Source organism: Cajanus cajan, chromosome 9 (genome assembly GCF_000230855.2).
Source record: "Cajanus cajan strain Asha chromosome 9, NIPB_CcT2T_4, whole genome shotgun sequence".
NCBI classification, from domain to species: domain Eukaryota; kingdom Viridiplantae; phylum Streptophyta; class Magnoliopsida; order Fabales; family Fabaceae; genus Cajanus; species Cajanus cajan.
In genome coordinates this window covers 56505176-56530738 of record NC_138525.1, presented here as the reverse complement: position 1 = coordinate 56530738, position 25563 = coordinate 56505176, and the positions used below count along the sequence as shown (strand labels likewise).

The 25563-nt window shown below is 29.9% G+C and overlaps 2 protein-coding genes across 3 annotated transcripts; one reads left to right on the top strand and one right to left on the bottom strand.

Moving 5' to 3' along the window:
• Positions 1-1527: 1527 nt before the first annotated feature.
• Positions 1528-9512, bottom strand: LOC109816276 (ATP-dependent zinc metalloprotease FTSH 9, chloroplastic). Of its 2 annotated transcripts, XM_020381213.3 has the most exons (14): positions 8553-9512; positions 7326-7391; positions 7074-7208; positions 6848-6913; positions 6273-6458; positions 6102-6188; positions 5887-6000; positions 5656-5780; positions 5471-5579; positions 5172-5297; positions 3733-4056; positions 3533-3656; positions 2617-2789; positions 1528-1930 (listed from the first exon to the last, which is right to left on the bottom strand). In XM_020381213.3, the coding sequence occupies exons 1-13, from the start codon at positions 9360-9362 to the stop codon at positions 2665-2667; spliced, it is 2397 nt and encodes a 798-aa protein (XP_020236802.1). In that variant the 5' UTR covers positions 9363-9512; the 3' UTR covers positions 1528-1930; positions 2617-2664. The 2 variants fall into 2 exon arrangements, with proteins under 2 accessions (XP_020236802.1, XP_082919275.1); XM_083063149.1 differs by lacking the exon at positions 1528-1930 and having other exon boundaries at positions 2262-2789; positions 8553-9511.
• Positions 9513-18911: 9399 nt separating this feature from the next.
• On the top strand, positions 18912-23938 carry LOC109816274 (uncharacterized). The gene is made up of 5 exons (XM_020381208.3): positions 18912-20369; positions 20508-21436; positions 21610-22017; positions 22327-22560; positions 22647-23938. Exons 1-5 carry the CDS (start codon positions 19298-19300, stop codon positions 23469-23471), a joined length of 3468 nt encoding a protein of 1155 aa, XP_020236797.2. The 5' UTR covers positions 18912-19297; the 3' UTR covers positions 23472-23938.
• The last annotated feature ends 1625 nt before the right edge of the window (positions 23939-25563 follow it).

Here is a 25563-nt window from a genome sequence, read left to right as displayed (position 1 = left end):
AAATTATTTAGATTTTGCATGACTTTTAATCTCATTTATTTATCCTTTTTTTTTTCTTCTTTGTCAATTTTGTTTCTCACTTTTTCCTAGCTCTCTCTATATCACCTTCTTTTCTCTCTATTTCTTCTCTAACTCATCTTTTTTGTCTCACCAATGTTATGTCTTCTCTATCTTTTTTTTTCTTTCTTTTTTATCTTTTTTTTCTTATGTCTTCTCTATCTTACTTTATCTCTCTCTCTCTTTTTATTTATCTATCTTATTTATTTTTTCTTCTATCTTTTTTATCTATTAATATTTTTTTGTTACATTTTTATCTATCGATATTGATATATAATTTATCAATATTTATTTTTAATTATTAAATATTTAAAATTATTTTTGAATAATTAAATATTATATATTGTTAAAAAAATTTAATTATTAAAATTTAACAGATGCTCATATTCAATAAAATTTAATATCAAAATATCAAAATTTTAAACTTATATTAAAATTATATTTTGACAAATCTATCAATTAATAAATATCATAAAGTTTAGCATATTATTAAAATTTAATAGTTGAATGAGAAAATATAAATATATAAAAAAATCATATATATTATATAAATATTACCTAAGAGGATATGAAATTTGAATCAACTGTTATTAAAAAGTTTGAATTCATTTTATTTTATTTTATTTATCCGAACTTTGTCATTTTTGCATGTAAAGAAAGTGTTTTATTTTTTAAAAATTCATTTTGTGCTTTAAAACCTAATAAAATAATTTCAAATCTTATATTCTTTATATACAAATCTATTAAAATTCATATAACAAAATCTTAATTAAAAAGTCTTTTAAAAAATCATAAAATATTATATTCTTATAAAATCATTTTAAAAAATTAAAAATTATTAAATTCTTATAAAATATTTTAAAATCCTTAAGGCCTTTTTGTGCTTAAATTTTTTTATAAAATTTTAATTCAATACATCCTTAAATTTTTAAAAATATATCATCAAGAGTTCAATTTCTACACACGTGTGTAAATAAAACTTCGTTGTAATAAGAAATTTTCACTTTAGTACTATACACGTGGTAAGGAATTAGTCTTTTTTATCAATTGAACGATAACTTTAGTTAAAAAAAAATTAAAATTAAGTATTCCCCAAATAAATGAATGTTGGATTTCCTTCTTTTTTTTTAATGTTGAATGTTCACCCCTTTTGTTGGTTTTAATCTTATTTGAGATGAGATTAGACACTTATTTTAGCTAATTCAAATCTTGAGTCGGCATATTATAGAAAAAGCTTATAAGTAATTTTAATGTTGGGCAATACTTATTAATTCAAAAATAATTTTAAAATTATAAAAAACTGATGACTTTTTCATCAATATAATAAGTAAAATAAAAGGGAAAACATTATTAATTAATAAAAACATTTTTAATGCAAATTTTTATGTTATCATTTAAATTGAATCACCCTGTTAAATTTCCCTTTTCAAACACACCATTAAAGGTAAACTCACCCCTTCCAAGACTTCCTTCAAGACAACAAACAAGAAACGTTGAAGGAAAAATATATATATATTTTCCTTTGATTTTCATATTCCACAACATAATAACAAGAAAAACCAAATAAAAGATTATGAATAATTTTCTTTTAGCCACCCGGATCTGGACCTGTCAACCCTACACCACTAATTCTCTACTTGCTGTGTTGTCTCTGTTTCTGGGCAATGGAACGAAATTATTAAATAATGAATTACAGTGATATGAATATGACATCGTAACTTTCCAAAGAAACTCAGCCACATGAGACAATGGTCCACCAGATGCACATAGCAGGTTAGCATGATATTGCTCTTTTTATACTAAAAAAGTACAAAAAAGTTGCATTCATAGAACACTAGATATTTTTGTTCTCCTTGCAGAATATCACAAGATCCTGCAATATGAATACAAATTCATTTCAATCATCCACACCTGGACAAGTAACTAGAAGCATTCAACCTTGTAACCGTTTACTTAAGTTCTGAAAGAAGACAAATGGTGCGGTGTCAACAAAATATTGGGTCAATTCCCCCTCTCCTTTTTCTTTCACACAATATAGAGGGAATATCCGTAAGTTATCTCTGTTCCAACATGGTAGTTTCCACGTGGAATAATAATCCATCGCATAAAAAAATTACTTGGTTGACAGCAAATTTGAAAGTTGCTCCAATACAACTGCAGTTGCTTTGATGGGGAGCCATGTTACTTACAATTTGGATAAAATATTTTGGTGAAACATATAGCAGACCCGTGTATATTTAACAGAATCATTAATGTATACAACTATGTACCAATTACATTTGCAAACAGCCACATCATGACTGAAATAATAGTCAATATACAATAAATTCAATGACCAGTATATATGTAGTTGGTGCGAGGCATTACTATGTATTTCTTCATCTTTCTTTTTTCCTGTGGCTTTAGATGAGTGAATTATGAGTTAAATAACAGGCTGGCTACGTGTTAAAAATGATGCCAAAATTCACCTTACAGGAATATACAAGGTTGTAAGGATGAACTCATTCTGTTTGAGATATATCTGCACTGACTTTAGCCAAACAACGTCAAAAATCATACCTTAAGTTCACTCAACATTGGTGGCATAAATAGATAGCTCTCAACTGTTCAGGAACCTGTCTGCAATGGGAGGAGAGACCCTTGCTTGCCTTCTATGAAGATTGCAAGCTCTGTCGGTGCAACCACCAATCTTAACCATTTTTGTAGCTCTTCACCCTCTACTTTCTCTTTTTCTGAAGAATAAACACTATTAGAACACCATGGCTTTGCAAAAACACAATTGTTCAAAGTCATCCGTATCTATACATAGTCGACATCCTAATTCACTTATCTATTCTCATGATCATTGTCTTATATTATAGGTGTGTTTGATTTGGCGTTTAAATCTTGTAAACGTCCGTTCAACTCAAAGCAACAACTTTGTTGCTTCTCAATTCTTGCATCGGAAAGTAAAAAACTATGGTTACGTTTACAAAAACGCATACCCAAACACACTGTATGTTGAAGTCTAGAGGAATGCTACCAAAACACTCACTAACACAGTCCTTCCAACACACTCTTTTCTAATGCTTAAAATTTATTAAGAATTACAAAATCCCGAGTGAAGTCCATGTGAGAACCACACAATTTTGAGTTCCAAATAATTAATCAATAATAGTGTAAAAAAAAAATATATATATATTAGAATGTGTTGCTAACGTTTCTGTGAAGAATTAACATCCTTTGTGAACTGCAAAACCAAAATCTGCAATCTAATTCACCCACGAAATTTCAATTGGTGGCATAAAAACAGTATACAAGTATGAACATACTACATGTAAGAGCTTCTATTCTATATTTAAGCCTTAATCCTAAACATTTATATTGGTCATTTAATTAGGTTAAAAATATTGCATGTATTCATCATTAAGTTTTTGGCAAACATCACATACCACTCCACCAATCACCAAATATAAAATACAGCACGCACAATTACCTTCTAAATGAGCACCAAGACCCTCCAAAACAGTGGGATTAGCCCGCACAATGGAAAGTGATACTTCCAGCGCAGACTGCAGCAATGCTTTCACCTCTCTTTGAACAAGATCGACAAGGTGTCCCTATTGTTTTCAGATTAAAATCAGCATATAGTAAAAATTGAATAGGTAGAAAAAATAAGTCAATGAAATAGAGGACCTGATCCCTTCCCCAGGGAGCTGATCCCCCAGACTCATCCATTCCACCATTGGAAAGGGTGGCAATTGACACAGGGCCAATTGTTTGATTAAGACCATATTCAGCTATAGCTTTGTATGCCATATCAGTTGCTCGCCGTATGTCATCAAGTGCACCTGTTGACACTCGACCAGAATAAACAACTTCTTCTGCAGCACGCCCCCCAAGTAGGGTAACCAAGCGGCCACGTAACTCATCAATGAAAAGCAAGTATCTGTCCTCAGTTGTTGGAGGAGTGTAAGTAAAGCCCAAAGCTCCTCCCGTCCTAGGCAATATGCTTAGTTTCTGATAACATGTACAAGATAGTAAGGCATGGATATATTTATAGATTTTCTTAAACAATAAACAAATACGAAACATAACAAAGTACACAAGCAGGCTACAATTTACAAAGAGAAATTTTTCCAAAGAGCAGGTTGGGCCCATTTCACTAGCAAGTATAATTAGTAGTTAAGACTTACAAAATAAAATATATTTTAACATGTGTTTTCAATAGTTTCCTTGTCTAGATAACTAAAAATCCAATTACCTAACCAGTATATTTTCCAACTTTTCTTCATGAATACTTCAAATGTAATACAATTTTAATTTTGTTATCTAGTTATCTACTCATAGAATCACACATTAAAAGTATGTAATCATATCCTTTGCAGAAATTTTGTGCAGAGAATTAAATTTATTCTTCAAGAATGAATATATTTTATTCTTCAGTTTTATTATTGAGAACATGAATTTAGTGTCTTAATATAGTAAAGGAAAGAAAATAACAATGAACAGAGAAGTAATATCACATAAGTGAGAGTAATTAGGAGTTTAACAAATTAAAATGGTTTTTATATTAACTAATCATTATTGTTAATAATAAGGAATTAGCACTAATATAAAACTACCAGTTAGACAAGAAATATGGAACAAGTATTCAACAAAGTATTTTGAGAAAAGAAAAAATTGTTAGAGCAGTGAGTGGACTAGTGAGAGTGGCAGTAGGCACACCTGTAAATGACAAAACACTATTGTATTTACAAATATGAAAAGAACCTTTGTTTTATATTGGCTGAATATTGCAGATAATAAATTTTTAGTTTTCTTTAATTTTCAACCATAAAACAAAAGATAAATGAATTAATAAAACAACAACAACAACAACCAAAATCCACATCCTACAATAATGTGTGTATGTGTATAAAATATATATAATGAAATTAAATAATTTGTGTCGCAAGTCATTATTAAACTGGGAATCTCATAATCAGAGCCAGTATTAAAAAGAAATCATAAGAGGAACCGATAGAATAGAGAGACAATTCAAAACTTTCAAGTTGGCAAGTATGAGGTGCAAGCATCATCTGCATATTTGTGATAGCATAAATGGCCATGAATAGAGCATTTTAATGGTTTACCTCAACACGTGGCTGTCCAGGAAGAAGATTTGCAACTGCAGTACCTACTACAGCATGACCAGCTTCATGCCGTGCAACTACAGCCTTCTCACTCCCTTTCAACTTGGCAGTCTTCTTTTCTATACCCTGAAACAAGTAACTTGGTCCATTTTATCCAGAATAGGTGAACTATACTCAAATTTTATAAAACTAAAATTTTCAATTTAACTTTTGTGATTGACATATCAAAATCCAGCCAGACTGTATCTGAAAAGTGAAAATGTGCATCCATCAAGACTTCAAGAGACATTGTAACTTACGGCTATTGATCTTTCAACAGCTTGAATGAAATCAATTTTCTCCACAACAATTTTGTTTTGTCTTCCCGCCAATAAAGCAGCCTCATTTACTAGGTTTGCAAGATCCGCTCTTCAATGATGTGTACCACTTGTCAGATCAAATTTTCAGTCTTCTCAATATTTAAAGGAGGAAATAGAATAATTACCCAGTGAAACCCGTGGTCATACAAGCAATGTCCCCAAGGTGCACATCCTTAGCTAAAGGAAGTTCTTTCTTGGAAACATGAACTTTTAGGATAGATTCTCTTCCAATCCTATCAGGAGTTTCAACCTAAATAGAAAATGAACAATTTTTGCTAAGAATATGAAAAGTCAAAGTCTTTTTTAAATCAGTATAAAAACCAAAGGAGGTAATGCATTTGAATGAGAATCCAGACCATAACTACTCGATCAAATCTTCCTGGTCTTCGGAGTGCAGGATCTAAAACATCTGCACGATTAGTTGCTCCAAGAACAATTACTGCAGAATTGCTGTCAAAACCATCCATCTCCTGCAATGAAGTTTTTAGACATTAGCCTCATTGTGGCATAACCCCCCTCCCCCATGTAAAAGCAATTACAAGGAAAAAAATGAATATGAAAAAATGCTAACAGTGAGCAGTTGGTTTAAGGTTTGTTCTCGTTCATCATTGCTGACAATACGAAATTTACCATCACGACTTTTAGCCACAGCATCTATCTGCATACCAAAGGAAACTTCAATTGGTCAAATAGTAAATGTTAAATTAAACATGTTATAAAATAAAAGAATACATATTCTTACCTCATCAATAAATATTATGGATGGTGCTTCTTTCTTTGCCCTTGCAAAGAGATCTCTCACACGGGAAGCACCCATACCAACATATAACTCAACAAACTCACTAGCAGAACAGCTTATAAATGGCACATCAGCTTCCCCTGCCACAGCCTTTGCTAGTAAAGTCTTACCTGTTCCAGGAAGACCCACCTGTAAGATAAAACATTGGATATTAACTACCTACATGTCAAATTAAAACAATAACAATATGATAAAATAACTTGGTTGTAAGTGAAAATTATTCCAGGATTTATTCCTAGAACCACCAGTTCAATCAAATACATCAGTGATCTCATTTTTTGCAAGGTAATATTTATGAAAATAAGAGAAAGCAGAGATCATAGATCATTTAATACAATAGAAAACTTTGTAGGATTTCAGCCAAAAATATTCCCAAAAGACATTTCCCATAGTTGATCCCTTCCCCAAGCAAATATCCTGAACTACAAGGTGTTTGCTAGCTGACAACCATGTGCTTGCATCCTTGGATCATAAGGTCATTGTGTATTAATTATCAGAAATCTCTGGCTTTGACTCACCAAGAGAACACCACGGGGAGGACGAGCTCCAAGTCGTATATATTTGTCTGGATTTCGAAGAAATTCCTAGCAAGTGAACACAAGCATATAAAAAAGTACTTGTATATATCTAAAAAAATCAAAATGAAAATAAAAGGCCTATTGTAGAATAGAAAGCAGCCTTGTATGTTGTATATGCCCTAAAGGTTGTAAGGGCTGAATATGAGCTGAAGAAAGTCCAGCATACCACAATCTCTTCTAGCTCCTCCTTAGCCTCATCAACACCAGCAACGTCAGCAAAAGTGATTGTTTCACCTTGTTCAGATGACTTTGTGCCAGCAGAAGTTCCTGATTTGCGGTTCCTAATCTGACCAGCAGTATGCTGCACATAGCATTTAATGTCTCAAAAAACACTGCTTTAAAGGTGTAGAAAGCATGAGAAGTTGGATAAGAAGGTCTAAAGAAAATAGAAATTGAAAGGGAAGGGAATAAAACTCACCTGAGAAAAACTAACAGGAAATCGATGGAGAAGCCCTGCAAGCAGAGCACAATAAAACAAGGCTATCTGCAAGTATGAGAATTGAGAATGAAGTCAGCAGCATGTAACATGATTATGATATATAGTGCCAGTAATCAAATAATAATCTACAACATGGCATATTTAACAAATGTGATTTCTTTTTTTTTTTTTTGTTACTGTAAGATTTACCTCATGAAGCTAAGCTAATATAAAGAGTATCTTCTATTAATCACCGGAAGTAACCAATTCTTGAATATTATCATTTCAAATTCCCATGGCAGTATGGTATAGGATCTACAGTTTCTAATTATAAATAAACCGTGTTTATTATAATTTATAGAACTTGATAAATTTAACAACTATACCAGTCACAAACAACTAACACAGAACTGCAAATTCCACATTTACCTTTTTAATGAAGGAAAAATAAATAAAATAAAACCCAGAGTTCATCACAATTACTACATAACAAGTTGGCATGCCAAAAACACAGCACATAAGAAGCAAGATTGAGACAGTCTTAGTCCAGCTTGTGTGCTACAGCCATTGAACATTCACATAATTTTTTTTCAGTAATTTGATAGAATGATTGCAATTGGATAAAGAACCATAAACCTTATTCCTCCTTCAGGTTTCAGAAAGTTTGCTCTTAACAAATTAAAACATCAGAATTTATATATTAAACTTCAAACCACCAGCTTCCTTCCAACATCAACCTCATCACAATCTTAAGTGAATTCAGTTGTGTGGTAGAAAGCACAGATATACAACACAACATAACAGTTGTAATACATCGAATAAAACAACACAACTTAGGTCCAGTATACATCATATGTACAATTAATGTTGTTCTCTGATCAGAATTGGAGTTTCACTTTGATAATATGTATTTATATTTAATTCAAACCTAGGTAATATATATTTACACAATTACCGAGGTAAAACTCTAATTCTAATTGAAGATAAGTTTTGTCTTGAATAAAGCTAATCTAAAATCAACACATCATAAAAACCTTAAATCACAAGAGATAACTTATCCTTTAAAAATGAGCATCAGTAACTGTAAATAAACACAACAAAACACTACAACATATCTAACCATTGTAGTCTACCAAATTGTATTGAGTATTGACATAAAAACTTCAACAAAATGCAGGCACAAGTACCCAAAGTGTGGAAAGTGGAAACCACACTCCAAATACTTACCAGAGCAGAGTTGAAGAATCCACCAGACCTCTTATCCGGGGACCCAAACTCCACCTCATTCTCCATCATCTTCTCATAAGGAGTCCTTATATCACTGGGCCTAGTGGTGGTGTAAACAATCTTCTTCGTGGGAGCAACACTCTTAACAAACGACTCAGACTCCGAAGCAGAAGAATAAGAAGCAACCTCAGAAGCATCCACGTCAGACTTCAACTTGAACATGATGTGGACCCCATCAACCTCCACCTTCTGCACCTGATCCCCATTAATCTTACTCAAAAACTCACTATAAGGCACACTCACAAACGACGTCGCAGCCCTCGGTTCGGAGCCAGGTAAGGGAATCCCGGGCCTCAGCAACCGCATCACGAAAACCACAATCCCTAACTGCAACAACAACACCCCAACCTCTTGAGCCTGAACAATGGGTTGCCACCGCCACTTCCCACTCTTCGAACCCAACCACCACCACCACCACCCCTTCCCCTGCTTCTCCCTCCTCCGGTTCGAACCGGACCCACTCGAACCCTTATCCACCCCCTGACCCTCCCCGCTCTTCTCGCCGGAATCCCCCTCCGGCCCCGCGCCGCCGCTCGCCCTGGCTGCGCCGCCGTGCGCCCTCCTCCAATCGAACCTCCATGGGTCCCTCCACAGCCCCGGAACCCTAACGGGCGCCGAATTGGGAACGAAACGGCACGCGTTGCCGCGAAACGGCGTCGTGGTGGAGGGCTTGCGCCAGTGGTGGTGTGAATTGAGGTAAATTCTGGTGTACGTCAAGGGCGAGAGGTAGAGATACTCCAACGCCGACATTGGGAGATGGTGGAGAGAGAAACAGAGAGAGCCGCGACGTCAAAATCGAAACTTTGAATGCCCCTTTCGTTGGCGTGCATGAACTTGTTATGTGGGTTGGAGAAGATAATCTTCTGGTTTGGTTTTGATGATGAGTGCCAATGGTAGCAGAAGAAGGGAAAAGAGACAGGGGGATCCGACAGCACATGCTGGCCGTTGGATTCTGGATGGGTTGACGATCTCAACCGTCCAGATTGACGCGATGTTTTTTCGAAATTAAAAATGGGTTGCGTCTTCGGATGATTTGATTGTTTGGTTAGTTTGTGGTACTGGTTGTGTGTGGAGGAGGGATTGTGTGCGGGGTAGTGCAGGGGAGTGTGTTTTGATGGTCTGTGGAACTGACACGTGTAGGGTAACAATAAGTAAGAGTGGACCAGCTTGATTATGTGGCGTTGTCGTGTGCCAATGGGTAACACTAGTTTGGGGGACATCCAAACAATGTGGGGAGGACCACTAAATAATCATCATAATAAATTAAGGAATATTATATTAATTATTTAATTTTTTTTATGAGAAATATTGATATAATATTAAAAATATGTGATTGTCTATAATCTTATCGTGTATTATATAATAATATATATGTGAATGAATCTATAAATAACTTTAATTGTGTCACATTTATAAAAGTTTGAATGACGTTCACATAGGTTCAAATAATATTAATTGTACAATAAATTAATTTAGTAATCATATAAATTATATTATGAAAAAATTAGTCAAAATTACTAATAATATATTTGATGATAATTAATATTTATAGTATATGAATATTTTTTTATTTATGTTTCCTAAATGTGATAATTATTTTATTCAATTAATTTTAAGTAGTACCATATAAATCAAATTATGAAAAATAAATTAATTATGATATATTTTGTTAAAATTAATACTTATGATATACCATTTATTATCAATTTTTATTATAAAATATATTTCCTAATAGCCACTTATAAATTTGTATTTCATATTATAAATTCAAATAAAAACGTTAATTGATTTATTAAATTTATGGATGTTTTTTATAATTGTTATAATCAAATTTTTAAAGAATCAAAATAATTCGAAATTGTATTTTAACATTATCAATAATTAGTATATAGTTATAGTTTGATTATTTTTTACATTAAGAATATTCAATTTTTAATTTCATGATTTTTTATTCATAATTTGGTCGACAATGAAGAAGAAAATTATAGAATTAAAAAATATACATATTAAACTGAACATTTTTTTCCTTGATAATTTCTAAATTTGGTGCCTCAATTAGTTTAAGGTATTAATTTAAAATAGCATGAATAACTATAATTAAATTAAAATAATTTTTTTATAAGTTAAAGCCGCATATATTTTGGTTTTATTTTAAAAAAAATAAATATTTCTTAATTGTGAATTTATTACGAGTAACTTAAACTATAATGAGATTAAAAGTGATTCGTAAACTTTTCTATGACAATTAAGAGTGTAAAAAATTAATTTTAGTTTTAAATGTGCATGGTTTTAATTAATTTAGAAGATTGATTTCCATCATTTGCATTCATCTCAAACATTTAAAAGAAATAGTTGTTGCATATATTTTTATATATATTTTTCCTCTCTAATAATAGAGTACTCTACACTCACTTTCTATAACATTGATATTAATTTTTCTATGTTGAGGGGTGTGCGGCGAAAATATTAGGAGCCATAAGAGGGGTTCGAAGATGATGAATTTTTTCAATGGGTATCATGCAACTCATTTTAATGCTAGAAACATGGCAAAGTTTATATATTTTTACTTTTTATCTTTCTTTATATTATTCTAACATCTTTTTTACTAGAGAATACTTTTTTATTTTAAAGAGAAGTCTGGTATACATTATTTTATATAACTTTTTTGATTGATTATTTTGTTCTTAAAAAAATTAATACGATAAAAATATCACTTTATTGAATTGATGCATAAATTAAGAAGAGAAAGATGAAAATCTCAATAAATTTTGCGGCACGAGCTCTTAGGGTCGTACCGTCTGCCATAAATGACCTACAAGTAGGAGGAAACTTCCTGCAAAATGAAGCAGATATTCGAGTTGTGTACTTAACCTTTCCGGATAGAAAAAATAAGTTTAAAACCCTTATTTGATCTTTTATAATATATTTTTTTTAATTTAGTTCTATTTTAATTTTTTGTTTTAATTTGGTTCTAATAATTTAAATTATTGCAATCTGGTATTTATGTCCAAATGATTTAAACGGAGTTAACTGTTGGTCAAGTGGATGTCAGGTGGATGCCACGTAGATGCGTAGGTGGATGCCAAAAATTTTTAATACACCTAGAACCAGAATGACCCGTTCTGAAACCAGAATGACCTGTTTTGAAACCAGAACGGCTCGTTTTGGTTGCACTCTTGGTGTGTTAATTTTGTACTTGGAACGAGCCGTTCCAGATGCAAAATTTACACACCAATAGTGTAACTAGAACGGGTCGTTCTGGTTCCAGAATGGTCGATGACTATAGTTTACGGTTGTGAATCGTTCAAGGAAAAAGACCCAAGGTACAAAACATTTCAAATACTATATTTGGTAATATTGTCAATAGGGATTGATAATTTCAATTGCTAAACATTTGAGCTATACAGTGTATCATTAAGGACGATGCAGTGTATCACTAAGGACAATGGTAGCAGGTTTTATTTCATTGTTAGTCAAACTGGAGCGAACCACTTACTACCAAATTGACACTATACAGTCAAGAATGAAACGAAACGATGTTTTCCCTTAAAGTCATTGACAATGTACCCCAACAATAACAACTTGTTCTTGAGGAGGTACAACCTGAATTTTTGTGGTTTAGGGTTTCCCTTCAGCATTACCCAGATTCCTTTCTCAGTAATTTCTTTGAACTTTTTTAGTATGTTATGTTCTGAATTTTTGTTTTCAGTTTCTGAACCATGTTTCTGTCTTTGAATTTATGATATGTTATGAATTTTTATTTTCAATTTTTGAATCACATTGCGACATTTTGGTGGTGTTCTGGAACGGGCCGTTTTGAATCCAGAACGTCCCGTTCTAATACCAAAACGACCCGTTCTGGTTTCAGAACGGCCCATTCTGGTTTCAGAACGGCCCATTCTGGTTTCAGAACGGCCCGTTGCACTCATGGTGTGTTAAATTTGCATTTGGAACGGCCCGTTCCAGTTGCAAAATTAACACGTAATATATGCAAGCAGAACGAGCCGTTCTGGTTTCAGAACGGGTTGTTCTGGTTCCAAGTGTATTCATAAAATTTGGCGTCCACCTATGCATCTACGTGGCATCTACCTGACATCCACGTGGCCAACAATTAACTCTGTTTAAATCATTTGGACGAAAGTCCCAAATTGCAATAATTTAAATTATTGGGGACCAAATTGAAACTAAAAATTAAAATATGACTAAATTGAAACAAAAAATATTATAAGGAACAAATAAGGGTTTTACAATGATATATTTAATATATATATATATATATAATTATAATTAGAGGGGTCAATATATTTTATACCTCTAATAATTATACACAGACAAATATTAAAAATTGTCAAAAATATAATTCTTTATTTTTGTATTTAAAGATATAAAGGTTCACCAAAAAATAGAGACTAAAAAAAATGATTACTAAAATGTTTCCACTTTTTTATAATAAGTATAAATATGTTTTCTCTCTTCCATTTTGCTTAATGTTTAAAGTTGACAAAATTTATGAAATAAATGTAACTCTTTAACATACCATTAAAAGAATTAAATTTCTGTCAATATTAAATAATGCATTAATAACAATTAAATGTATAAAAAAAATTTAATATTGTATTATATTATAAAACGTGAATCAAATTGAAAGAGACAATAATTACAAAACATAAATCAAATGGAGTGGGAGGAGTATAATTTTTAAATTATTATGATTGCTTAAATACATTTATCCGTTATTTGTATTAACAAAAAAATATTTTGTTAATTTTTTTAATGAATTGTTTTAGTAGGTTTGTATTTAATTATTTAAATTAACGATAAATTAATTATGGATATTAATATATATATATATATATATATATAAAATTTTATATTCACATTATTTTATTATATCAGTTTAATTTATATACACATGCTTTAAAAAATAATATATTTATAAATGTATTACATAACTTAAATATATATAATTCTGAAAGGAGATGTTAATAATAAAATGAGAAAGATATTGTTGGTTATATGTTTTTATTTGAAAAAATTATCATGAAGACAATGGGATATAAATTTAAAATTCTATGCATATTATTCAACCTTCCACTACTATTCCAAAATATATGAATTTGGATAGGTTTGTGAATGGTTGTTCTCCCTTAGATAATGTTAGATATTTTAGTTAAAAGTACTTTAATTATTTTGTTATTATATATATATATATATATATATATATATATATATATGAGAGATTCATAAATTATATTTTATATCAAATTTTAATTATTAAATTATTGAATTTAAAATTATTAATGTATAGGTTAAGTTTGTAAATTTTTTAAAATTTTGAAAATTATTTGATACTTCATTTCATTAATTCAAATCAATATATAAAATATTTTTATAATTACTCGTCAATTTGAATTAATAAAACGAAGTATCAAATAATTTTTAAATATTAAAAAAATTTACAAATTTAATCTATATATTAAAACTTTAAATCTAATAATTAAATCGTTAAAATTTGACGTAAAACATAAATTATTGAATGTAATAAGTTTAGATATACTTACTTCTATAATAAATAAATCCCTTTTATATATATATATAACGTAGTCATCGTTCTTATCATCAATGAAATTCTAGCTTCCTTTCTTCTTCTTTACTATACTTATTCTCTTCTTAATCTCACCACTCATACTATAAGATTGAGCGTGCATGTTTTTGTGATAATATCCAATCATTAAAATGATCCAAAAATGATGATATAATAAGTCTAACAACAATCATTAATTATTAAAATATATACTTTAACATATATTTAATATTATATTAAGAAAGTAACGTGTTAAGAAGGTGAAAATTGTTCCTGCTTTTATACACTACGTTGGATTTATGCACCATGTTAAATAATTTATTAATTTTAGTTTCTCTACTTAAAAAAAAAAACTCAATATTTAAATTTAGAAAAATTGGTATTCTCATCAACTTTCTTCTACCAAAATTTTCAAATTCTCAGTTTTACTTATTTAAAATATTTATAAATTGAATTCGCGTGTTAAAATTCAAAATTCACTAATCAAAATATCAAATTTCATTCAAAATATTTATAAATAAATAAAAAAATTCGGTCCTACGGCAGGTATCCCCATTATAATCTTAAATCTTATCAAATTTTAGTCAAATTACTCACTTTTAAAATTTTAAAGTTTTCTTAACACCAATTTTTTTTAAGTTATTTCATATTCCAATTCAATCATAAATCGTTAGATATTTAGGTAAAAATAGTATTTTTACGGTTTTAAATAGAAAAAAAATAACAGTTGATCTGAATTTGCTTTGCTTTAAACATATAAATTTTGATTATCTAAAATAATATTTTTTTTGATAGATAAAAACTTAAGTAGCTAATAAACACACACTCAATTTAGATCGAAAGAGATTAAAAATGCAATTAATATTTCTTTTTATGATAGCGATGACAATGGGCAACTAATAATATGCTTATGTATTTACGATTGCAATTCTTGACCTATTATTACTGAATTCAACGTGTATATTTTCAGTTGTTGATAAACATAAATTAATATTTCGCACATTTGGATAACATTCAAAATTAATTAATTTCGTGTGCCAGAAGCTAGAGGCTAAATTGTAATCCCCATAATAAACAAGTACTTTTACCAATTTTTAAATATGCAATTTTAGTTTTTTTTTTATAAAATTTTTAATTTAAATTTATTTATTAAATATTTATCTTTGAACTTTTTCATATAAATTTATCTTTTAATTAACCGTTAAAATTGTAATATTTAAAACAATATGATCGTATATTACATAAACTAAAATACAATTTAGCCATGCTATAATTATTATATATGTAGCTTGTGAATTATAGACATCGTAACAAACACGTTATACGACTATACGAGTGGTGCCTTGACTTTGTATTATTAATCGTAAATACATCATACTATTAACAACTATGATTATTTTAAGCCATTGCATATGCAATATACATAATACACATCTTTCATCTATTTTTACTATCTTTCATAATCACTAATTTTTCTCAAAAATTATAATCATACATAAAATAAATATTTTTTTTATAACAATTTATTTTAAGATCAAGATTTCCTGGACAATTTGATTAAAAGATACTTGTTTTATTTTATAATGAAATTTTGTTTTTTTTATAATGGTCACATTGAAGTAAGAATTCATTACTTCATATTTATTATTTAAAATCTTTCAAGTTAGACTAATCTAGATAGATTCATTTGATTTTATTTATATTTTGAACTATAAGTGATAAATATTAAACTATCAAATTTTAATCTATAGCAGATTTTACTTGCACATATGTATGATTATTTATTTATTTATTATTATTACCTAAAATCTTACTATTATTATTTGAATAGATTTTTTTATTTTATCGTTAATATGAATTTAGTGATTAATTGAGACTAAATTTGAAGCTCAATACTTAATCATAAAAGTATAGAGTTCAAGTAAAAGTATACACATATCACAGTACTAATTTGAAAAAAAGTGTTATATCACATAAGGATTATTTTGAAAAAATGTCAAGTTAGAAAGTCCAAATTGAAAGATTTGGATAATTGGTCAAGAAGATGTAATATCAAATTATGAGGTGAATCAATATAAAATACACATCATGAACTTCTTATTCTCCTGTCTTTAATTATTTATGCGAATAGCATAAATAGGAGTTGTTTTATGATTAAAAAAAATTATAATCAAAACAAGTATTTCTAAAAGTTTTCATTGTATCACCAGATTTGAACATGATTATACATTGTTATGTCTTTCAAAAACCATCTTCACTATTTCACCGATTCCAAAAACTTTCCAAAAGGTTTTGATCTATTTCATGGAGTTTTTTTAAAGATTCTGAAAGCATAATTTAACTTCTTTCTCGTGTCTTTGTATTTATTTTTACAAATTTTATTTTGGTGTTTCATAAGTTATTTCTCTAAATAAAATTGAGACTAGTCTTTAACTTAGTCATAGTAATTGAGTGAAGTCCTTGAAAAAGCAACACAACCTGATTTAAAAAGACAATAGAAAACACGACAAGAAGTAAATTGAGTTTTACCGTCTTTAAAACAATTTAACAAATCACGTTATTTCATTTAGAAACCCTAAAAACCACCGTATAAAATAAATGTTAGTCTTAGGACAAACAAATATTATCTTACAATGAAATGATACAGTGAAAACAATTTGAAGAAAACCTTTGGTTATTGGATAAGAAAATTATTCACAATTGAATACATTAAAAAATGGAGGGAAAAAAAATATGAAAGATCATCCCAATAGATAGATTAATCCACTCTATAACTATTACCAAAGAAAAAATTCCACTCTATGACTAGGGTTATGTTTATTCCTTGATGCAAACCCAAGATTTTTGCTAAAATAATTAACAGATACAATGTGTGTCTTTAAGCATTGTTTCACAAATCTCTCTAAACTCAAATTCAAATATTTTCTTTTAGAATAAATATCTTCAAACTCTAAAAAACTTTATCTTTTTTAAAAAAATAGCATCGTCTTATTATAATGAGTAAATAAGAAATAATTATTTTGAGTTTTAAAAAATACACAATAAATACACTAATAGAGAATGTGAGCTAGGTATAAAATAAAACTCCACAAATTTGAATCAATAATGTTTTGCAATAGGTCAACTGAAGGATAAAATTCAATCAAATGAACAAAGCTTTATATATTCTCCCAAAGTCTAAGATGTTATACAAGAAATGAAAAATAATAAATGTGGAGGAATCTAACAACTAATCATCAGAAACAATTTGGCTATGATATGAACTATGAAGAAAAAAATATATTATAAATATGAACTAGATGTAAAATATATATCTAAGTTTTGGAAGTTAAACTCAACAGTCAACACACTCAACCCACATATCAAGAAAGGGGCAACTAGTACAAATTGGGCTCAAGGCCTTATGTGTATAGTGCTTCATCTTAGCTCAAGATCATAAATTCCTCAAGACCGATGAGGTAGCTGCCTAAGGCCCACAATCATCTTAGGCTCCTAAAATTTCTTTTATATTCTTAAAAAATATTTTTATCTCGAATTATTGACTGATAATTTTTTATTATATCATTTCCAGTTAATTTATTAGGAAGATTATGTAATTAAAATTTGTATTTAGATGTCATGTTAGATTATTTAGAAAGTTTTATTACTTGTTTAAAAAGTTATATGGAAAATTATTTTACATTTATTTTAATCTCCTGACAAAATAATTGGCATTGAAATGAATATAGTACTTCAATTTCACAAAAAAAATAGTGTGATCCATATAAAACATTTTGATAAAAATAATAATGAAATCATAGTAGAAGATTATTTCTCAGGTTCTTATAAAAAACAAATAATTTTAATTATATTGTATTCATATTAAACCAATCTACTTTCTTATTTATTGAGAATTTATTTGAATAAATTTTAGAATAAAAACACATTTTCACTTTTTTCTTAAAATCCCAATAATGAGTGTGTGTGTGTTTTTTTTTTTTTATTTATAAAAAGATGTATTGAAAAATATTATATTAATCTTAAGAATGAAGACATTTTAATTGAAGTAACTAAAATTTCTATAATTTAAAATTCTCTGAAATTTTAAAATCCTCTATCCAAACACAACCTTTAAGTTTTATTAATACCAATTTGATTCCCCCTTCCCCCAAATTGAGTAGGAAAAAAACGATAACATGTGAAATTAATGTTTTTATTATAAGTATGAAATTATAATAAAATATTTGATTGCTAAAAGAAACTTTTTCAAAATTTTAAATTTTTATTTGAGATCAAATATATTACAAGGTAGTAATTAAATGTATAGCCTACAGTGAGTTATAGAATTTACTTATAAAACTTTATTCAAATATAAAATCCGGTAAACCAAAATTTCTAAAGACGCATGCTAATCTAACTAAAGAGTGTATTGTGCATTACTATCAATTGAAGACAACCACACTATGCAGTAAGTAATGTGACTTTGACTTGTGAAACTATTTTGTATATTTTATTCATTTGTCCATTTTTTGCGGTTGTCCAAAAGGATAAGAAACACACACTAAAATTCCTAAATTAAAAAGGTCCTATGAAATTGTCAACCAAAGGAAAAGTTTCTTAAAAAAGAAGAAATAAATTGTCATAGTTTCAACGGCTAACCATTTGTTAGGGAAAGGGTAAAATAACTTTTCACTTTTGACCATAATTTATGAGCCACTTTTCCTATTTTCTCTCTGTTATTCTTTCTTTAGATTTTCAATTTGGGGGATGATTTCTATGGATTGAAGTGAGAAATCACATCAATATTTTCATTTCCCATCATTGATCTTCTGCTACTTTGTTGTTCAATTAGAACATCAATTACTTACATTTATTTTTTTTCCCAAATGGCAGAAGACCACATTTTTGTTTAAATGTTTCAATGGGGTTTTGTAACAAACATGTCAACCCCGTTTGATTATTACTATGATAAATACAATGACTTGTTTGGATCATCTGGTAATGGCTAAAAAGTCCCCCATATGAGTTTCGCATTAAGGGGTTGTGACAAATGCATGCATGCAACCAGGATCTTGAAAGTATTATAGTTTGAGATTGTTACCTACTTTGAAGGAAACAAAAAATGGGTTTGAATTTAAGGGACATTCAACTTCGTTTTTCAAGAATGATTCATGTTTCAGTTGAGATTAGCTACACTTTTATTCGAAGGCATCCACGAGTTTCGGGTGCTTTGTTGGTCTTCTTCATTTTGTATATATTTCTTTCTTATATTTACAATTTGTTGGCCTTCTTGTCCCCATTTTTTGTGTGCATTGCCATTTTTGTTAGAATCTTTTGGAGTTCTGAACAAAGCCACCTTAAAAGTGTCAACAAGGAGGAGAAAAAAGAAGAGAAGAAAAAAGTTGAATCAAAACTTCTATCAAACGTGGTAAAGAATGAAAGACGTGGACTACTTTACAAGTGCCCATCACACAATGCAACAAGTAGAAGAAGAAATTTCACTGGGAAGAAATTGGATGTGTATGGTGGTATAGAAATAAAAGCCAAAGATTTATCTTCAGTGTTTCGTAATGAATTCACTAGACTTAATAACGACATTAGAAGGAATAGATTTTATAAGGAAGAGGTTGGTTCTTTGGAGGATCCTACAAAGCAAGCATTATTTTCTGAACCTTCAATGTTGAACTTTGTGACTTGTGGTGTTGGTTTAGAGAAAAAGGCAAAAAACAAAGAGGATGAGAAAAAAGCACAAGAGGATGGCAATAAAGGTGTAGAATTGACAGATGATGATCAGAAAAATGAGATGGATCTTGGGACATGTGAGTTGGAGAGACATAAAAGGCTAGAGAGTCTTATAGCCAGAAGAAGAGCAAGAAAGCAATTAAAGTTGCAGATTGAGAATGGTCTAATTGATATGAAATCAGTTATCCCAAGCCAAATTGCTCCACTATTTATTACAAGACTCAATCCATTTGATTCTCCAAGAGGGTTTGATGGCATAGAAATGCCTGGTTCTGCACCATCTGCTTTGAGAAGCCCATTTGATATTCCCTACGATCCTTTTGAGGAGAAACCCAATCTCACTGGGGACAGTTTTGATCAAGAATTGAAGAATTTGTTAATAGAACCTAGACGAGAAGATCTTCAAGCCAGAGAATCTAGGTTGGCACACTCAAGAGTTAGAAGGCTTGAAGGTGATATTGATAACCACTTTCTTTTCTCCTCATTTTTTTTCTTCTTTCTCCCCTTTTCCTGAGTTAATGAGAAAAAAAAATATATAGGAAATTGAGGTAAACTTTGATGATGAAATTTAATGTATCTCGCATATGTAGGTAAAGGAAATGATGACAAGCTTGAACAACCAATATCCAAAGAAGACAGTGAAAATGAATCAAAACCTTCTATTCCATCAAGTGAAGAAGAGGAAACAACACATGAAGAGGATAAGAAATGTGAAATTGATAACATAGCTGACATCACAGGTGAGGAAGTGGACAATGTTCAAGCAACAAAATCCAATTCAGACCACACAAGTGAGTCAAACTTAATTCCAATGATCAATGTTGAAAGATCTGAAGTTTCAGAGAAACTAGAATTACCAAGAGTTCCTAAGCCTCAAGTAGGGGGTCTCAATTTACCAATATCAAGTACTTGTGCTACTAAAATAAATGATTCTCTGTATGAATCTTTTTCACCTCCTATTATTAAGAACCAAGAAAATATGTTAATTGGTGACCCAACCTCTCACAAACCTTCATGCTCTTTAGCTTCTGACTTACAAGTGGAGGTTTCTGAGGTTGGTTCACCAACACTAACAGTTGATGAGAACCATGAGGTTGCTACAACCACAGATGGAGAATCCATAATATATGATGGAGACATTGATAAAGATGTTACTTCTGGTAGTGAAGACATGTGGGGAGCCTCACTCCATTTAAGAGAAGTACGTAGAGTAAGTGAGCAAGATATTTCAGAAATAAACAACTGGAGGGACATTTCTTCACCCCTTTCTTTACAAAACATAGATGAAGAAAATGTAGCTGATGACTCTATGTCCTCAAGATCAGACATTCCCGATGATACTCCAACCTATGTAATGAATAGTGACCATAACAACATATTTGGTAATACAAAAGATTTTTTAACAGAAAATGGTGCACCCCGACCTTCTCATTCTCCAGTTGTATCATCACGTTGGAAGCGATTGATGGATAATCGTGTTAATCGTTCACTTCATGAAAAGAATTCAAAAAAACCCATAGTGAGTCAATTTGGTGTTATTGTATAATATGTTTAAAGTGATAATCATTTCCATTGATTGTTTCAAACCAAATACTGAGCCTATATTATTTATTTGTCTTCCTTACTTATGGTAATAAATTGTGATAAGAATTCTTTTCTTGTCATTTAAATAAAAAAATTGTTGTTCAACAGGAATTGTTAAACATCTCAGAGAATTCAAGTAAGTCACAAGTTATTAATGATGGGAACAACTCAACAGTCTCTGAGCAAGTTAACACACATAACTCAAGAGGTGATGGAGAACTTGGTATATCAGATTCAATTATGCAACAAGAAGCAACTGATGAAGTCTCAAACAACTCAAGTTCATCATCTTCACCAAGGTCTGTATTGTCAATAGCACCAAAGACCACAACTGACCAAGTTTCCATGCCAACTTTCAATAAAGAGACGCACCTAGATGTTCAACAGTCCAACATGCAGGAAATAAAACAAGAAATATTAAATGAAGGTCCCCTTGACCCCATCCCTCAAAATATTCAACCTTCCATAGATGACCCAAATGTTGAATCACGTAGTAATGACATGATTCATCCTCAGGTGTGAGTTGTAGAAATTCACCATTTCCTTTTCATCTATTTTAGTAAATTATTACTATGTTCTTGACATATCACAACTTTATACATAAGTGGGGGAACATGGTAGTGTTTTGCCTAAAAGCTTTGGTATAATATCACTACATAAACCAAGGTTTTATATGATTGTTTTACTTCAAATCTTTTTAATATTTATATATTTGGCATACAAAAAAAAAATCCCATCATCATTTGGTCATGCTTGTAACTTGGTTTTCCTTAAAGTAAAAAAGCTTCAAGTTTTAACTAGCGTGTTATTTGTGACATTGACTAGGAACAAACTTGTCCACCGGAGAACTTCATTCAAGAATCAAATATATCTACCAAGATGAATGATGTAGGAGTTTGTAACAAGGAAGATGAAAATAAGTTAAAGAATGATGAGACTAATGGAGACAAATTTACTCCAAAAGTTAGTCAAGATGCTTCAATTGAACCTTTTAGACCATCAGAGAGGATGACTTCAAAGGATATAAGTGAGAAATCAAGAGAAGAATTTGATGAAAAAGTACAATTTGAATCTTTAAATTTGACATGTTCCATTATATTAGCCAATACACTTATAATGTACCTCTTTTCTTGTGAAATGAATAGGTGCCATTGATTTCTCTAATACTAGAATCATCCTCGGAAATTCAAGAAGAGAATGAAGAAAACTCACCAGAAGAGGCAACCATGAAACCATGTATTAATACTGAAGTAACAGACACAAGTTCTGATGAAGATTTTGAAGGAAAACGCAATAACTTGAATGAAAATGAAGCCATGCTCTCATCATGTTTATCGGCGGGAGACACTAACAAGTTGAAAGAAATAGACAAGCCAAAACATAGTTCGGAAGAGGGGAATTATTTGCAAAATGAGTCAAAGCAAGTAGGTGAAAATCATATGGACAAGGAAAAAGTGGAGGAAGATGATATCTCTAAAGACTCTCCACTACCAATTACCACTGCAGCAACCAACTTTAAAGACCAAGAAGGAAAATGTGAGAAGATGAACAAGAATGAAGCCACTAACCAAGAATTAAACAAGAACGAAATCATTGCTAAATCTGAACCTGTTGAAGAAACTGATCTGGAAACAAACATAAACAAGTTGAGAGAAACAGACAAGGCAAAGCATAGTTCAGAAGAAGTTAATTATTTGCAAAGTGAGTCAAAACATGTGGTTGAAGATCATATGGAGAAGGAAAAGTTGGTTACAGATAATATCTCTGAAGACTCTCCACTACCAATTACCACTGAAGTAACCAATTTTGAAGACAAAGAAGGAGAATGTGAGAAAATGAACAACAATGAAGCCATTGACCACAAATTAAACAACAATGAAGTCATTGTTATATCTGAACCCACAAAAGAAATTAATGAGATAACAAATATAGCACACATGAAAGACCTTGAAGAAAAGACTTCAACTTGAATACATTGATACACCAAAGCCATGTAAACCAAACGATCCTCAAGAAATAGGATTTTCCCAACAATTGAGTCAGCACAACTAGCAAGTTGTGGTGATGACCATAAGGACTTGCCGAAACCAAGGCAATCACTAAATCAATTATTACTAGCAAAGAAGCCAATGAAGATCTAGTAGAGGATTCTGAAGTGGTGCACCTTGGCTAGAGAAAGTGAAGTTCCATTAGTTATTGTTCAGGAGTTTGAACTTGTCAAAACCATAAGATTAACATAGTGTTTCAGATAAATTAATCAATTTTCAGTGCATGGATTCAGTCCATGGTTCTGTAGATGTTTGTAACATATTCTATTAGTCACACTGCACATACGCTATCATGTTCACGTTCACAATGTACAAAGTAAGACACATAGAAGGTCCCTTGTATCTATTATATACCCATATTATATCTCAAACTCAAATTATCATCATCATTTTGCCCGTCTCCTAACGATTAATTCCTTCTTTATTTTTTTTTTCTTTGATGAAATGATGAAAATAGTATTCTTTTGTTTTTTCAATTCTTTATATTTTAGGTTCAAAATAGACAAGGGATCTGAGAATCAATGGCTGCAAGAATTAAATTTTATGTGCCTTGCATTTAATAAGAATTATTGGTTGAAATATTAAACGTACATACATTTAGTGAAGTTAAATATAATATTATTTCATATATTAAATATTATTTACGGTTGAATTAATTTCAAAGTTTTTAATAAAGAAATAGAAAATATGATGTATTCCCCATAATGTTGATGGACTCCTAACATTGAAACAATTTTTTAATGTAAATTGTTGATGATTCATTTTTTAAAATCTATTTTTTACTGAGTGATTGATTCAAGTGATTTACGTTGTTGATATTATTATTATTAAAAGTTATAAGGTAAACAAAATAAGATATAATTTTATTAAAGGAATATGAAAAAAAAAAGATATTCTCTTTAATAATAGTCTTACTCTCCATTTTTATAGACTATTTTATTTATTTATTTATTTTGCTACTACTTAGAAAATTTAAATCATTCTTTCTAGCTCAATGTCTTTTTTGGTCATAAAATGTATATCGTTTTAAATAATTATCTACTTCATAATTTATCTTTTACTTTATTTATTTTAATAATTTAAAAGTTAGAGAAGAGTATATCTTTCTAATTTATATTATTATATAAAGTAGATATATTTTTTTGGTAATTATCTTAATCTTCATTTTTTTTATATAGACCATTTTACTTAAAAATTTAAATCATTATCTTTCTCTCTCAATGTCCTTTTTGTCACAAATTTACCCTTTTTACATAATTACCCACTTCATAATTTGGAGAAGTGACTCTTTTATTTAGCAATAATAATCTAATAGATATAAATAGTTTAAACATTAATTTAAGAATATAAGGGGATTGAGTTGAGTCAAGTTTGGATGAATTTATTACTTGATTCGATTAAAATTCAACAGGCTAGGTTGGGTTGAGTTTGTACATTTTTTTAAAAAATTCAACCCAATCCAATTACAAATAGGTTGAATTGAGTTGAATCAATCAAGTAACATAATTAAATTTATTTATTTATTATAAAATCTAAATATTTCATAATAAATGTACATCATTTGATATCTTGTTTCAAATATAATGTCATTAATCGATAAAATAAATGATACAAAATAAATTTATTGATTTGACACATGATTATCAGCTCAATCAGCATTAATACAAAATAAAATTTAAAATAAATATGTTGTATTGTTATAATGTTATCAGTCCAAAAACATAATACTTGTCATCGAACAAGAGTGATAGAAAACATTGTTTGAACAAATGATCACATTAACTTATCATTATTATCATTATTATTATTATTATTAGGTTGGGTTGGGTCACAGGTCAAAAACAAAAAACCATTATCCAACTTGATTAGTGACAAGTTTTGATTGAGTTGGATTAGGTATGATTTAAATGGTTAAAAATATCTGATCCAAATTTATTGTGTTGATTTAAATCAATTCAAGTTTATAAGTTATTCATACTCATTTATTCCCTTACATAAGCACTATGAAAAACGA